The sequence below is a fragment of the Macrobrachium nipponense genome, chromosome 28 (genome assembly GCF_015104395.2).
Source record: "Macrobrachium nipponense isolate FS-2020 chromosome 28, ASM1510439v2, whole genome shotgun sequence".
NCBI classification, from domain to species: Eukaryota; Metazoa; Arthropoda; class Malacostraca; order Decapoda; family Palaemonidae; genus Macrobrachium; species Macrobrachium nipponense.
The window spans coordinates 988,812-1,007,620 of record NC_087217.1 but is presented as its reverse complement, the minus strand read 5'-3'; the positions used below and the strand labels follow the sequence as shown (position 1 = coordinate 1,007,620).

Sequence of the window (18,809 nt, the reverse complement as noted above, 5' to 3'; positions counted from 1 at the left end):
AGGATTGTGACCCTGGCACCTACTTGAATAAGGAAATTGAGATGATTAGTAAAACAAAACGGATAGTAAAGGAAAAAAATCAATTGTGTGATTCTAACGAGGCTCTTCTTGCCGCACAGCGTTAATTGGAATGGAATAGAATATAAAATTTTGACCAAAGGCCGAACGCTGGGCCCAACGAGGTCATTCAGCGCTGGAAGGTCTACAGAGTAACAGGTTTTAAAGGTACTACAGAAGGAAAAAGCTCACAGTTGTACTATGAAACTATTGTCAGGAGAGGGTGGAAAGTAAGATGGAACGCAAGATGGGAGAAAGCGAATATGAATGGAGGCACAACAAAAGGAATGAGATAGGTCTCAGCTAGGGGCCGAAGGCACGCTGCCACGAACCTTAAGTAATGCCTACACTACAATGAACTACGCAAGATGCACTAGTGGCACAACTCCATCCCCCTCCCTACGGGACACGCGGTGTTACAGGCAATAATGATGGCAGTCACCTGTTTTGGGATGAAGCTGCAGCATAAATGGCCTTGTAGCACCTTCCAAATATCCTAGACGATAGCTTGGTGTTTTCTCTGGTACTATTTCACGGAGCGACACGGCCGAGCCCAGAAAAGGGATTTTGACGTATGAAAAATCTAAATTACGCCTACAAGAAAATGGTACACAGGTAATGGTGGATCTAGAGGTCGTAAGCCTAAAGGATCCTCTAGCATGTCGTTTTGGGTAAAGTTTATTACAACATTTTCTTCCAACCTGCTGGTAGCCAATTCACTGCTTGAATCAATAAAGGCCCAGGGGGCATACCCTTCTGCTTATTTTTGAATAAAGAGTTTGAGTACATATGCTAATAACCACACGAGGTTCACTAATATACTTATGTGTATGCATGTATGTGTATATTGTGTTATATATAATTATAATATATAATATATATTATATAGTATATATATATATATATATTGTGGACCTCATGTGGCTGGTAGCATCTATGTTTACCACACGAGAGCAACAAAGTTAAAATTTTAGGCAGTAATGGGCAGATGGGTACGCTCAATTTAAAGCTCATTATTCTTCTATTGAAGGAAGTATTGAATCGGCCACTAAGCATGTAGTCTAAATTTATCACAACTAGATTGAGAGAACATATTTTGTAAACAACTACATCAAGAAAGATATATTGGACCCAGCAGGTTACCACCTGGTAGATCACAATTACCTGTGCACCATATTTCCGTCGATGACATTTGGATAGTACTGCGAGGCCATTTCTACTGTAGCTTCAATACATAACAGTTGACTGGCAGCTTCATCACTGCCTTGAACGCCGTGCAGCGCAAAGAGACTCTGTAAAAATCATATGTATATATATATGTATATATATATATATATATATATATATATATATATATATATATATATATATATACTCTGGGCTTAATTCCAGGACGAGCTAGACTGAATTACTCCACATTCCATTAAATCCTAGTGTGCCTCCTTTGATTAAGTAGCCAACTTGGGTTTTTGGTGGCTACTTGTCAACTGTGGGTTGCCACCAGAGTGGAGGGAACTATAGTGTAAGCACCTCATCACGAAAGTCCTACTAGGAAATATAAAGCTAAATAAAGGGATTATATTTAGTATATACAAGTAGTTAAAGGACATTAAAGTGTAAGTATACGGATACAAGATGCTGAAATATATGAATAGAATAAAAACACGAACTTTCTTCCTTCTGCCTCTTAGGCAGACGAATCGATCCAGATTTTCTTCTCCACTCCATCAGAGTCATCTTCTATACACAACCTATTCCATCATAAAATCCACCAGGTAGACAAAAAAAATTACGTTCAACATAGCTGGAGTAAAGATAAAAAGTGAAGGAAAGAGAGACCGGCAAAGGAGAAAGCGTTGAAGAGATATGTTGCCGAGGCAGGAGCACCATACAACCCTTGTCGAAAGGTTTAGGAATAAGAGAATGGATCTGTTAGACGACTATCAATTAGTGTGGAACCGCATGGCAGAGCTGACGGTTCCAAGAGAGGAGGACTTGATTAAGGGTGAATGGGAACCGAAGACAAGAGAGGCAAAGCACTGTACATCTTTAGTGAAGGGAAGGCTCCATAACCACTTTTTCACATGATAATAAGAGGAAAAGTTTCTGTTCTGTTCTCAATATAAACTCTCTCCAATGCCAAAACTTACTAACAAGTAAAAAACAAATCATTAATGCTTAATCATCAAAACCTTTAAATTTAGAACGATAACATAAAATAAGAACCACGTCGAACAATATTCCATCTAAGAACGTGACACCGAAAGCAGGAAAAAATAGCCGTCAGGTATCAGACAATATACATACTTAAGCAGACGCGGGTAACGACAGTCTGCCATTTCACCGGCCAACCCTCTACCCACTGCCCCCTCCCTCGACACAACATCTCCCATCACAGAATCATTGCGACAGCTGGGTTGAGAGAATCACACCGAGGTGGAGCGTGGTTTGGCATAAGGTTCGGCTGAAGAGGTGTCAATAACGAGGTTGTCTATCGGGGAAAGGATAATTAGCCTAATACAGTTCGGTAAGTCATGTACACGCGTCATCCAATGGAAAATGATTAACACATTCAGAGTGAAATAATAATCATATCATAGTGATAACATTCATCTTTAATGATGGCAAATCGACAGAAAGGCTTGCTATACGAAATAATAACAAAGAATATTGGTTGTCTGTAAATTAAACGTCAGCAAAGTCAAGTAATTAGTCATGTGATACAACCCCACAAATATGATCCATGACTGATAACATCACCATCAAGAAAAGCAAGCAACAAATCTGTGAGAGAGAGAGAGAGAGAGAGAGAGAGAGAGAGCCAGCCAGCACTATAGGATTCTTATCTCATACTTCCATTATAGCATTTTTCTAGAATAAAGGAAGGAGGGTAATTCGAGGGCGATTTCACGAGCCTGTAATCCTGCAATTCTCTTGGGGATAAAGCGGCTGATGCTGTGTATAGCAGGAACTGCTTAAAGATCCTGCACACGTATCCCGTAGTGCTTCAGTACTCGCCAACCCCTCTAGATGGCAGCACGTTCTGGACAGAAAAACAAACTGCTTTTCCAGATAACACGAATTCATTGCGCCACATCGTATTCCCGCTGCGTTTATGCTGCGTAAGCTTTGATCCATCTACGTCATTACGCTTTCTCTCTCTCTCTCTCTCTCTCTCCTATGGAGTGAAGAGGCGGGGTTGCCCTTTCCTCATTCCCTTCTCTCTCTCTCTCTCTCTCTCTCTCTCTCGTCTCTCTCTCTCTCTCTCTCTCTCTCTCTCTCTCTGGCTTTGTAAGACTTCCTCCTCCAAATCGTTAGAAGGAACTTGCAAAGTCGATGCTCCATCAGTGGAAAATGTGTTTGCTTTTGTTGTTCAGTGAGGGAGGCTGTGAGCTTATACATTTTTATCTTTTCTAACCCCCCCCACCCCCACCCCTCCCTTTCCTTCTCTCTCACTTTCTGTACGAATGGTGAATGTTATCCGAGGCAGTGTTTGCTGAGGAACCTTTTCACATTTCGGCTGGAGTTTTGTGGCCTGCACTGCATTGTTGTCCGTGTGGTATTTCCTCTTTAACCCTGCTGGCACAAATGTTTAAGCCAGACGCCCGCTGATACTGAGACCATGTCTCTCTGAATAATTTCAACCGATGGGGAAAACTGATAAGGGGTTTTGGGTCTACTCCTGGTCCTCTTTAGGGAACTAAAATATTTCGGCTGTCTCTCTCACATCTGTATTTCTTCTGGAAGATCCCTTTAGAACTCGAGTAATTTGAATTTGTCCTTTATACAGAATTTTCTATTTTCTGAAAGTTATGAATTCAAATAAAACTACTTGAACCTTTACCGATATCAAATTTCTATTTATCTGTATGTTTGGTATTGCCTGATTACATATATCTGAGAAAAGAGCTCGGTCTTTATGTCCTGAGAAATATAATGCTGAACACCTAAAAACGACCAATTAGTCTTCCGGGTTTCACTAAGATCAAGAAATCGCCTTTTCAGCAATCATCATGTATTACTAATAACATTAACATAGCCAAGGCCCACCAAAGCGCTTTTGAACGGTGGGTCCGAGCAGCAAAACAAACAAACAAAAAATCCAATATGATATGGGAATACGTAAAGAAAACTATATGGCTCACGAACATACCTGTTATGATGAGGGCCACAGCAAAACCGAACTGTATAATTAGATGCCTTAATTTCAACTTCATCTTGGCTTCTTCTTCTCTTTTATCTTCCTACCCGCGAACCAAACTCTCCTCACTCATAATCCCCACCACAGCCCTTCCTCACTTCGGCATCTCTCTGTCACAACCCACACCATAGATAAAATACTGGCACCGTCAACACTTTCAACCAATGCTGGAAGGAGACAGAGAGGGACAGACGGGAGAGAGAGAGAGAGATGGTCCCGGAGTCAGGAGACGAGCGGTGTGCGACCTCCCGCTCTCGCCTCTCCAGCAACACTGGCTGGCTGCCTGGACCGGGAGCCCGGGAGTCTGCGGATCTCATCTGAACCTTGCTTCTAGTAAAAGCGATTCTCTCTCTCTCTCTCTCTCTCTCTCTCTCTCGTCGAATTTCATGGCTTCTATTAAACTTAAATTTCTTTCGGCCCTTTTCCTTTCTTGAATTCGAAGCTGGTCGCTTTCTCGTGGAACCGGCACTCAAAATTTGGCTTTTGTTCTTATTTCACCTTCAATGAACCCACCAGATGTTGCAACGCCACACAAGCTTAATCGGCCAATTTCTTCTTCTCTCTCTCCTCTCTCTCTCTCTCTCTCTCGTCTCTCTCTCTCTCTCTCTCTCTCTCTCTCATATTCATATATATATATATATATATATATATATATATATATATATATATATATATATATTACTTGTGCATTTACAAATATATTTTTGCATTAAACAAAGATAAAAATATATAAACCATACACAAACAAATATATGCGTGCACACGCGCACACATACACATACATATACATACATATATATATGTAAATACACACACACACACACACACACACATATATATATATATATATATATATATATATATATATGTATGTATGTATGTGTATTTACATATATATAGTTACTAATTACTACTATCATATCTACAGTAACCAACTAAAAACACAAAAAAATAAACCACTTAAAAATCAGTAAGCTATTCAAAGCAATTATGAACACAATCTCAGAAACAGGACTGAAAAGTACACGAAAATTTCAAGAAATGCAAAGCTGATTTTACGTTTAGAGAGTTAGTTGAAACTGCGCGTCCAAACACCGTAGATATTGTAACCTTCCAAAAGGAAAACCTACGAACTCTGAGGATGAATGGCTTCTCTCTCTCTCTCTCTCCTCTCTCCTCCGTCTCTCTCTCTCGTCTCTCTCTCTCTCTCTCTCTCTCTCTCACACACACACACACACACACACACACACAAGAGTTCAATTAAATGGAGGCTTATCTGGCAACCTAACAGAAATCTGGGTTTACCCCCCCCAAAAAAATATATTTACGTACATTGTGAATATTAAGAGATAATACGTGCTAGTGTTCATTTCCTATAAAATAAATTTGTAGAATTACTGAAGCAATTATACAACTGAATTTTACAGATACTTATGCTATATGGATATCAATATAGTCTGTTCCCGAATGGAATTTTTCCTTTTAACAATACCTCTTAAAAACAAGAGGGGAAAAAATTCTCAAATCACATTACAGAATAAAACTCCAGCGACTTTTCTAGTTACTACAGCAACTTTCTGCAGGCGTCACCTAAGTGACTTGAGAGAAGCTCTGATACTCTCATTCCCAAACATTTTATATTGCGAGTCAATTTTGAAACGGAAGAATCTAGAGAACAATTATGAGCATTTATAGTGACCCAACACCGAGACAGTACGATTAAAATAAATGTGAAGAACAATTATGAGCATTTATAGTTACCCAATACCGCCCATTAACATTATGCCTCCATACTCTGAATGATAAGATTAATATAATATAATTAATACAATACAAATATTGTACAAGAATTATATAAAAATACATACATACATGTATATGTATGTGTTTGTGTGTGCAATGTTGCTTGACTTGCCAGTGAGAGTGCCGGGATCCAAATTTCTGGGAAATACATATAATGTTTAATATATATATATATATATATATATATATATATATATATATATATATTATATACAATATGCATATATATATACACACACATATATATATATATAAATATATATATTATATATATATATATATATATATATATATATATATAATATACAATTTGTAACCAATCCTTAATGGCGATGTCACTTGACTTACCAGAGGTAGGGTCTGGATTCAATTTCTGGAAGAATCAAGTAATTTACACACCTCCCGTTAACACTCATTGTGCCTCACCTGACCTAAGCTATAAATTAGGTAGCTGAATTGCTGTTGAAAATAGTGACTTCCTGACTGAGTGTTGAAAATCGTGTAATTTCAATATACTTGTTGAGAATTGGGTCGGTCCACTCCCTGAAGTCATCCATCAATGGAATATGCATACATGAATGCACATTTATAAACACACACATATCTATAGCAGTTATAAACACTGTATCCGTACATTAAAATAGTATGTTGCAGGAAGCCCACTAAAATTTCAATTTTTTCCAAATTTTTAGTGGGTTTCATACAACATAATATATATATATATATATATATATATATTATATATATATATATATATATATATATATATATATATATGTGTGTGTGTATATATATATAATATATATATATATATATATATATATATATATATATATATAAAGGATACAGGTGAACAGCTAATCAGTCGATATATGAAGTGGAAATAGGCTGGTACATAAAAAAACATCATATATATATATATTATATATATATATATATATATATATATATATATATATATACACAAATATATATCCTTAAATCCACGGTAGAAAGGAGAGTGAAAAACTGGGGACTTGGAACGCCGCCCAGATTAACAAACTGTAGCCCCAGCCCCCCCTTTCTGTTTTTGTATATAAATGTCTGTCAACTTCTATTATATTTAGTATGAACATGAAGATGTAGAGTATACTACGAAAGGGTAAAATCTGCTAAAAAAAAATTAAATACTCTAAGATGATGGGGGATGAAGGTCAATTTATAATATATATATATATATATATATATATATATATATATATATATGTGTGTGTGTGTGTGTGTGTGTGTGTGTGTGTGTGTGTGTGTGTATGTGTGTGTTAACTTCATCAGTTACACAATTGTTCTGTGCTTTGATACAATCACTAACAGGGCTTCATTTAAACTGGACGGTATCTAGCCGAGCTATATATATATTTTTTTTTTAATTCTCCGTTAGATACCATCCAGTTTCAATGACGTCCCGTTAATAACATATATACATATATATACATATATATAATCAGAGAGAGAGAGAGAGAGAGAGAGAGAGAGAGAGAGAGAGAGAGAGAGAGAGATGCAATTAAACAAAGTTCTTGAGAACCAGCTCGATGGTTACATCTGAGGGACTAAACCAACAAACGCAACAAACCAATCTAAGAAGCACAGGTGAGCCAATTCTGGCAGGCTTAAAAATCAACTGAGGGATATTGGGGATATGAGGCAACACAAAGGTCGGCCGTTTCCCCGTGCAGTGCAGTGCAGCGCCCGCCACAGACACACAGGCAGACAGACACGCCGGCAGATACTACTTCTCGAGCAGCAATATTTTGTTCGCACTTAACGTTAGTCTGGATTCTTTCTTGAGATCTAACACCTACGAAGAAGTCAACACGCGGGGAATGCTTTCATACTGAATTATTCTTTCTCGACTAACGGAAAAGTCGTGAATTTCCAGGAAATGATCACCATCTCCTGATGCTGCATCGTTCTAAATCAAAGCGCCCACGTAGCTCTGCCCATGGAATAGTAATAACGTCTGTTTCGGGTCTTTTACACTCCGAGAAAAATATATGAGATTAAACTCTCATTTCGAATATCATTTGTCGGCATTATAAAAGTGATTTGACTACGACCAAAATAATTCGAAATTTCATTTTGGCGATTTACGCCGAACAGTTTCATTCTCCTTTCCCTACATTTATTCTACTGTAGGTCTTCTCTTGGTTCTTACCGCCTTTTTTGCCCATTCCATTCTCTCCCAATCACATATTGCATACAATTTTATCCTTGGTCTTCTGCTTCCTCACATTCAATTTCCTTCTGGAATTTTCAAACCTTTCACCGCTTGCAAATTCCCTTTTTCTTTTTTTCTTTTTTTCCCAGGCAATTTCATCATCCTCTTCCTTGACGGCCTTTCCGTTTCCATGGTGCCGCGTCATATATCAATTTCTCACAATTCTTTTTCATAAAGGCACTTTGCACGCTTTATTTGTGACCCCGTCAACAATTCATTAAATTCGACTCTCGGGAAAAAAGAAAGTAAAAGTAATCGAGAAAAATACTTCAATATTCCTCATGCACAAAAGTTCGAAATTATCGTTATATTTCATGGACATTTAAAAAAGCGGAGAAAGAAAACTAAACACATCTAAAGAAGATAAAAAATGTCTCATTTATTCCATAAAAACAGCAATAATAACACCAAATTAACCCATAACTAGATCAAATACTAAGCAACCGAATGAACAAGGAATGCAAGGCAAAGAAAATGTTTTCTTAGCTTTCCCGAGATTTATGACAAGTGTGAGATCTAAGATACCACTGTTCCCACACTGATTCAGACTGAATCAAACGTTTCACCAGCTATACCTTCATATAAGAAATTACGAACAATCAAACCGTGTCTAAAAGTACACAGTGTCTAAAAGTACACAGCAACCCAACATCATTTATTCGATTGAGACATTTTTTCATTACTTGGATATTGAAATATCATTACTTCGTTACAAACGTTCCATAAACTATGACTGTTAAGCTACTATAATATACTCCGAACCATTCCCAGCTTACAGTTAACTAAATCCGGTTGTAAACTAAGGAATACAATGGCACAACTGGGTTTCCTGTAGGTTCCATAATGGTAAAAATCACCAAAAAAAATTCCTTATGACTTTTTCCTTCAATAACCATCTCAGCAATGTACTCGTGAGCTCCAGCTCAAAGTTCCTGACTACGTAATATGACTGGATATTAAGGGTGCTGTTATTGGGAAGATCCTTTCTATTTCTGTAGGTCATAAACCAAAATCAACATGAATGGACCACAACCAGAAAAAGTTGGATATGTGGGCCTGAAACGTTATACTAATGCAATTAAGCCACAGACTAAAAAATAACGGCATAGATGTTCCGCCATCCAATTGCATCACAAATGAAAGGAAGCTATGCCGAGCACCCAAGAAGAACAACAGCAATTATATCGATCGATAAATATCACCATTAACAGCAATAAAATTCAGTCCTGTCTCAAGAACGCCACATAATAACCACAAGACCTGAAATTTGCAAATTACTAAAATAAAAAAAAAATAAAATAAAAAGACACGAATTTATAATTTGGCCGTGAAACTAAAAATAAAGGCTACGAGAAATTCCACATATTCCTTACTTGATGATACTATCATCGCTCTCGTGATACTTCTGCCCAGCTCATCCTGGAGAGACTGAAAACCTTGGTTGGTTATCACATGCAGGCTGCCCTAGACTGAAACAAAAAAAAACACATTATAAATAAAACCATCCATAATATTTCCTTCTAAGGCTTTCAGGCACCTTTGCACTAGTTTGGAATCTATCGAAAAAAAAATAATTGTCACTACATTTTTTCATTACAGTAAACACATGCAAAACTTTCACTCATTAATAAGAGATATAATTCCCTTCACACATAGTGTTGAAATGAAAATTCTGAATTAAAAGAAATAATTTAATTAAATGTACACTACCTTACGGCAAAAACGATATCTGAAACCTCGGCAATATGCTATCACGAGTAGGTCTCGCTACTACATAAGAGCTTGAAATGCCTTCTAGGTTAGATGTCAGGACTGTATTTGACGTTATCTCTCTCTCTCTCTCTCTCTCTCTCTCTCTCTCTCTCTCTCTCACAAACACTCTCTCTCTCTCCCTCTTGACACACCCAAACTCTCGTCTCGTCTCTCACTCTCATCACCACACACACACACACACAACTCCTCTCTCTCCTTCTTCTTCTCTCTCTCTCTCCTCTCGTCTCTCTCTCTCTCTCTCTCTCATCTCTACACACACAAACTCACTCTCGTCGCTCGCTCGCTCTCTCTCTCTCTCTCTCTTTCTCTCTCACACACACACACACACTCTCTCTCTCTCTCTCTCTCCCTCTTAAACACATCAAACTCTCTCTCTCTCTCTCTCTCTCTCTCTCTCTCTCTCTCTCTCTCTCTCTCTCACACACACACACACACACAAACACACACTCTCTCTCTCTCTCTCTCTCTCTTTTGCACACACAATCTCTCTCTCTATCTCTCTCTCTCTCTCTCTCTCTCTCTCTCTCTCACACACACACAACACTCTCTCTCTCTCTCTCTCTCTCTTTTGCACACACAATCTCTCTCTCTATCTCTCTCTCTCTCTCACACACACACACCACACACAAACACTCTCTCTCTCTCTCTCTCTCTCTCTCTCTCTCTCTCTCTCTCTCTCTCTCATTTATATCATAAACTAGGGATAGTATTTGAGCGCCCAGAATGATTAGCATTGTTAGTTTTTGTCACTATAATTATTACGGCTTTCAATAGCAATTAAAACATTCTAAATAAAATAAAAAAAAAAAAACACATACCAAGGTACTAACAAAAGACTTGAAAATGTACACAATTGGTTAACGTAATGAAAATGGATGTTCAAAAGTTGGGATTTTATATATATAAAAATAATGAAAGGCTGCGGGGCGGGGCACTCTGTTTCTTACTCCTTACCTGATAGTGATATTACCGCAAGCGATACTTCTGTCCAGCTCTCGTCCTGGAGAGATTCCTAAAAGTCTGCGCGTGTCTCACTGAAAGGCAGAAAAAAACGCACGTGAATCAAATTGTTGATTAAATTTCTTGTTATTTAAACCATACTGAAGAATATAAAACATCAAAAGTCTTATAATCAAGTTTTACAAATGACAGAGTTTTATTTCTTATTGCATTACGCTAGCATGTAATTATTTGTAATCATTTCACTGCTAAAGAAATTAAGATGAACTTTAGAGGATATGTCCATTATTTAATTTAAACTATCTTATAACAAAAAGACATCTTAAACTAAACAACGAGAGAGAGAGAGTACACACATATATGCCGTATGTATGTATATATATGTATATGTATATATATATACATACACATACATATACAGACACACGCACACACACTGACGATCTATCTCTTGAACTTGCGATATCTTGAGTTTCAACACCTCCTCGAGGTTAAGTGATACAAAAATTCATTAGTGGTTACAAAGTCATCTCTGTAGCACCAATACATCTACATAAAAACTACCATACAACTCCTTAAACACTAATTGTCTAAAAATAGTTTACAAGGACTCGTCCAAATTGTACTAGATCCCCTGGCTGTTTTTTATTAAATCAACACGATTTTCCTTTATGATACATGATGCTATAATGTTTTGTTTCATGTCTTTACAGAACATGATTTCTTTTGCATCAGTCCAAAAGAAATCAAACTGATGGTGTGCTTGCATTCATTCATTCGGAGAAATAAACTAACTGCAGTGTTCCCTGTTCTAACATATTTATGTCGTTTTAATCTTATTGCGAGATCCTCACCACTTCGTCCCACATACTGTTTATTACATTGATTGCAAGGGATCTCGTAGACACTACCAATCTAGTGTCAAGGGGAATTCCTTATTAACTTGCCCTAAGTACAAAGTTCTTAAAAATGACAATGACATTAAATGGTTTCAACAGTCTGTGAATGGCCAAAAATTGTTACATGGTTTTCCGTATTAAAATCGTTTTATGAGCAACTTCATTAAGTTTTCCTCGCTTTACAATAAACTTTGTCAATAAAAATCACAAGGGCATTTAAGATTAGTCGCAGTCTCCCAGACTTTCTGAAGATCATTTTCGATTAAGTCAGAGCAACTGACCTGCAGCGCCCTTAAAACACAAACGAAAACACCACCACTTTAGTTCTCGGATGATAGCGTCAATAAAAATATACATGGGATCTACATTCGTAAACGTCCTGTACACAGAACATTTAAGAACTTTCACCAGTCCTTATAATTGAAACATAAAAACGCCAACTTATTTGCTACCTCAGTTTCTGTGGTAAGTTTCATAGAAGGTACCATGGCATTTATTGCTGCTAGGAAGCTCTTTTCATTTGTCAAACTCAAAATATAATATCAACGTGCTTAACCCACAGAAAGTATCCTGAGTAGGTACAGTTCTATAAACTCCATATAAATGTTACTAAGTAAAGGAGATAACGGATTGCCCCTCGTCATGCCAAATTTTTGTTCTTAACATTCTCCAAGCATAAATTTGCAACCTTTAACACAATTCTAAAAGCTTAATCCCGGAACACGTGTCCATAAAAAGTGTGTATTTTTTTATGTCTTCCTTCATAAATTAAAGTAGTTCATCCACTGGTGCCTTAGTAAACAATAAGGTGACGTTAAAGTTAATTAACTTAAAATCATTTTAAAAATAACCCCTATTATCCTATCTATATTTCTATAAAACCGCAATACCTTTTAGACACCTGATATATTTCCAAGCATTGGAGACAACTCGTTTACAAGCCACTATGATCGTTAATAGGTTCAATAGGCTATAGAACAAATAATAGGTCTAACTAGATTATTTTCCTTATGCGTTTAGATAACTAGTTGTGATTTTATTGACAAGGTTTTCTGTGAAGCAAGAAAACACTTCTGCGTAATTGTTCATAAAAATTATTTTAATAATTGTAACCAATTTATGCCAACCCCAGACTGTTGAAACCATTTAATGTCCGCGTCATTTTATGAACTACGTATTTAAGAACATGTTCATAAGGAATTCCCCTTTACACTAGAATGGTTGTATATACAAGATCCCTTGCAATCAATGAAATGGAAAGTATGTGGGACAGAGTGGCATTGGCAAGGATCTCGCAAAAAGATTAAAACAACATACGTAAATATAATGTTCGAACAGGGAACGCTGCAACTAGTTTAATTCTGCATATGAATCAATGTAACCCCACCATCAACTCGACGAATGCAATCATGTTCTGTAAACATATTATGAAACGAAATATTAAAGAATCCTGTTAAGAAAAAATCGTATTGATTTAATTAACAACAGGCCGGGATGTACAAACTAGACTAATATTTTTTAAGCAGTTGTACGATAGTTTGTTAGTGTAATGCTGCCAAAGGGGTGACTGTAACAAAACGCGAAAGCGCTAGGTAAACTTCTCTATTTTTCCTTTCTCCAGCTCTCTGACTACTATTAACATACATACTTACACAAATATACATACACACACACACACACACACACACACACACATATATATATATATATATAATATATATATATATATGGCACATTTTTAGAAATTTTTTTCATTCTTGCTATCATCAATTAGCCGAGAGGCATATAAGCATAACTCTTAATAATATTGGAATCTTATCACTATCTTTGACATCCAGAATACTCCGAATTAATTGAACTTCCCAACAACTTCTCATAACACGATTACCCTAAGAAATAACTAACTTCCAAAAACTATAACTTTGAAAAAAAATATAAACGCTTTTTCGAATAAATACGAATATAATTAAATCTACAAAACTGATTTGTATTTTTCTGACTGAGAAGAGAAAGCCTTGACTTGCAACAAGCAAGCAACTACAGAGACACTGACCATTGCCACATTTACGCTAACCCCCAATTATAAAAGAAAAAAAAACTTCCACAACACTAACCACTATTATGTTATCACTCCAGTGGATGACGTTTCTGAAGTAAGAACTCAGCTCTTTCCTAGAGGAAATGCAAAACCAGCAAAGTACCATAAACCTGTTATAAACGACTGAAAGAGAAAAACATTATTAACAAAAGTACAGTCCATGCGGTTTGTAGCCGTATATACACATAGAAACAATAATGAATATGTTCTAGAAAGAGAAACATGCATGTTTTCAACAACTACTCATATGAGAAATCTGAAAATAATGAGAAAACAGATCTGAAGCCCTTAGCTTATACAAACCGACTGATATTCCATACGGGGCATGAAGTCACTCGCCTTACGTGCCATTCAACACCGGAACTGCTTCGTGACGTCACTCGGATGAAGAACTCGCCACACCGAATTCTACGCGACGTGAAACTGATTTCAGATCCAATGCAACGTTTACATTTAACACTGAATATCATTTGCGTCAAATGAATTTCAGTGTTAAATGTCTATAAAAACTCTTGAATCACATCGTAGTTTACCGATAAGCCTTTCCAATAATTGAACGAAACAAATGTGATACTGTCTGTCTTTCGTGTCCTGAAAAATTAATTTGGATTTGCTAAACAAATTAAGAATCATTTTTTCTTTTATTTCCAAGCCAAACGAGATCACTTCCGTTAACGGTATCCCTTGTCGATCCAGAGGAAATTCTTCGCAAGAAAATAAGAATCGGGCTGATTTTTCATTTTGTATTTCTCACCGAAAAGAGAAAACTCCGTCTGAATTGAGTGATCAAAATCCAGTCGGTTTTTTCTCCCCAACTAAACGAACGAGAAAGAGTAGGGTCGAGTCGCTCCGTCTTGCACATGGGGAGTTAACCAGATTAGACGACGCCTCGCGCAGATTAAAGGCTAACGAAGCCATAGGACCCCTTCCAATTAAGTCTCAACCTGAATGACATAATGACAGATTAACTGACCTGCTCCCGGGATTCCCAGGTGGAGATGATCAAGGCATTGCTGGAACCCTCCGATGACGGTACCAGAAAGAATTGGCCTCGTTATCGCTGCTCGCGAATAGTTTTCCAGTTATGGAAGAAAAATACAGCGACATCGCGTTGTCCAGAATGATAATCAAGTTCATCAGTAAATGTGAATCAGAATGTGATTGTTAACCAGCCAATGTGTGAAGCAACTTGTTCAAAAATGCATCGCCAGGTTCTTAAAACAAAGGATTAATGTGTACGAATCAAGATTCAGAAAAAAAATAAAAATAGCATTCATTTGCCACTCAAAAATTTCTTTCATCATTTATAAATAGGTAGAAGAAATAAACATACACTCACATACACATACACATACACACTGTACATACGTACATACATATACAAGAGAAAAGTTCAGAGCACAAAAGCATCTACTTCACATAAACCACACGAGACCTTGAAAAATCTTTAATATTTGATCATCCGGTTCATTAATTAAAATTACAATGATCACTCCGAGCGCATCGCCAGAACTTCAAGAAGCTAATCAGGAGCAAGAAAGGGGCCAAAAGTTCCTTCGCCAGACGCAGGGAGGACATTGGCGCCCTCCGCGCTCAATCGTGTAGCGTATTTGGTCACATCCGAAAAATCTCTCCCGCCATGACTCGAAATTTAACTTCGCACCCGATGGAATTCTTCTAGTGGAAACTGGTACCGCTATAAATAAAAGTTGGCGTTCGTTGGAAATCCGCGTGTTTACAATGGCGCTTGTAAATAGACCTCGTGCACGTTTCCGCATATCGATATGTATCAAGAGCGAACATTATAGATATATATACTATATATATATATATATAATATAATATATAATATATATATATGATATATATAATTATGTATTATATATATACGTATTATATATATATATATATATATATATATCTATATATATATATATAATATAATATATATATAATATATATATATATATATTATATATAATATATATTATACATATAATATATTTATTTATATATATATAGATATATATATAATTTTTATATATATCATATATATTATATAATAAACAATATAGTATATAAATATATATATAGTATAATATATATATATATATATATATATCTATATATATATATATATAATATACGATATATATATATATATATATATATATATCTATATATAATAATATACTCTGTATATATATATATATATAATATATATATAAAAATATATATGTAATATATATATATATATATAGATATATATATATATATTTATACTATATATATATATATATAATTTTAATTTTAATATATACATATGTATATATATACACGTATATATTTATAAACTGTAACTGTTATTCAAGACTTCAATGCCAACTGACTCAGAAACAACGGATAATTTCTTTATTTTGAAAAGATACATTATTGAAACCACGCTAAAGAATTTTCTACAGCCATTTTTAAACAAAAACCAAAGGAACAATATTCTCTATCCAAAAAATTTTTTTTTAATATATCGTTAAAATAACCAATTACATGACTTATTTAAGCACCGAATTACAGGATTTAATAGGTCTTTATTAATACTTAAAACAATATAAACGGGTAAACTGCGATGAAATATATGGTCTGTATTGTAAAAGGCACTGCATGAAAATACTTGAACATCTAATAACACAAGCAGGACGTACTGGAAAACGATTTTGTATTAAAAAATAAAAACCATTCTACGACACAAACCTAACACTCACAAAAATGGGATATATATTTGGCCGGATCTAATATTATAAGATGTGGCTGAAGTCTGGACATAAATACATTTGAAAATACTCAGTGACGAAAACGATAAAACACCGAGAAAGCGGGAGAGGGTAAATGAATTTCAGCAAGTTTTCGATAAGGCTGAAAATTGGTTTAAATTTTCAAAAAGTCAAGGCGATGACCCCAATACCCCTCGGGAATCGATGTAAACTTTCAGTACACAACACGCGAATCACAAGTAATTTCCAAATTACACTTATAAAACCCTCTCTCTCTCTCTCTCTCTCTCTCTCTCTCTCTCTCTCTCTCTCTCTCTCGTCTCTCTCTCTCTCTCTCAAAGTTATGTTAATTTAAGACATTTAACGATTTTATAACATTAACATCAACAAAGTCAATTACAAAGCACTTCATTACTAACCTGCAGTCCATTGCAGGCGATGCAAAATCACAATTTAAATCCAACACATTAATAAAAAGTTGAATTAAAACAACATAACACTAATTTTATTGCTACGGTAAAGCTGATTTCAGAATATATGAAATCTGAATTATACTTTCCCCCTTTAACTAGAACACGAAATGAATATAATTCAGAAATCAATTAATTTACAGAAAAATAACAGGCTTATTTTCTATATTCGCTGGCTATGCTTAGGAATAATTTTAATTTTATTCTAGTGATGACAACCGCACGAAAATAACAGACTAATAACCTTTAATAATCATTCTGGACAACCTGACGGACACCAATAACTATGGAAATCACAGTCCAATATTAACAAAATTCAGACAAATATAAGCATGTAAGATATTCATTGCCGAACTGAATGAACATTGAAAATAAATAACAAACGCATCTATATACATTATATATATAACAAAAAAGCATACGATCACCCTTACAGCGACCAAAATCATTATAACCCAGCCTCAAAAAGGCATCAGTCAATTCAGAGTATAAATATATATATTAAAACACGTGAAATATACAAACATCAAAAATTAAACATACAAATATTACAAATACGATTATTTCACAAGGGAAAAAAATGACACCCACCAAAAGAACGGCTTGTAAAACAGTGCAGTGACCTCATGAATACTGTCTTTACAGCCATCCTTAACCTACGGAACACCCTATGTACCTTGCAAATAATGGTTTGGAGAGAAACGTTAGTATCTCTTGGGAGTAATAGTTTGAACTGATAGAACACTAGTAACATCTCTTGGCAATAATGGTTTGGACAGAAACATTACTGCCTCTTGGAAGTAATAGTTTGAATTGATAAAACACCAGTAATATCTAGGAAATAATGGCTTGGACTGAAACACATTATTACCTCTTGGGAGTAATAGTTTGAATTGATAGAACACCAGTAATATCTCCCGGAAATGATGGTTAGAAAAGAACCATATTAATATCATTTAGAAGTAATAGTTTGAACTGACAGAACATCAGTAATACCTCTCATATATAATGGTAAAGCCCATGTTATAAACAAGGCAGGCTTAAATAAAAAATCAACATTCAAACCAAAAGCATATCCACAACCCCTATGAAATGTAAATATGGTAAGACATCATCGTCCAAGTAACAAGGGAATATAAAACATACTTCTGTGTTTCCATAGCAATGCGGTGTCAAAAGTCAACCCACTTACCTGTCACAGACGAGACCTGGAAAATAGAGAAGAAATACGTCGTCAGTATTTCTACTTATTTATAAATACCTCGATATAACCGTTTCTCTCAAGAACCCCTCCATTGTTTCCATTTTCCTAGCTCGTACGTAACACCACGTTATTAAGTAAGTGTGCCTTTCGCATTACATACACAGAATCTTATACATAATAAATGTTCGACACTCCGAGTCTGCATCAACATTTTTCTGAAGACTTACCAGCTCGTCTGAGTGATAACAAGCTATACTGTTGTCCTCACCTACTTATTCCAAAATCTTCAAACCATACAAAAACTGATGCATGGAACACCTAA

At 35.7% G+C, this 18,809-nt stretch overlaps 1 protein-coding gene across 7 annotated transcripts in view; it reads right to left on the bottom strand.

The window, feature by feature from the left end:
* Positions 1-4,547, bottom strand: part of LOC135201370 (acetylcholine receptor subunit beta-like 2) — a 658,252-nt gene extending 653,705 nt beyond the window's left edge. For 4 of the 7 annotated variants that reach the window (XM_064230214.1, XM_064230216.1, XM_064230215.1 and 1 more), the window contains exon 1: positions 4,211-4,545. In XM_064230214.1, coding sequence (XP_064086284.1) covers positions 4,211-4,274 — 64 coding nt within the window. In that variant the 5' untranslated portion in view covers positions 4,275-4,545. Of the gene's footprint in view, positions 1-4,210 lie in introns of all 7 variants that reach the window. The other 3 variants (XR_010311516.1, XR_010311517.1, XR_010311518.1) reach the window with 1 other exon arrangement.
* Between the last annotated feature and the right edge of the window lie 14,262 nt (positions 4,548-18,809).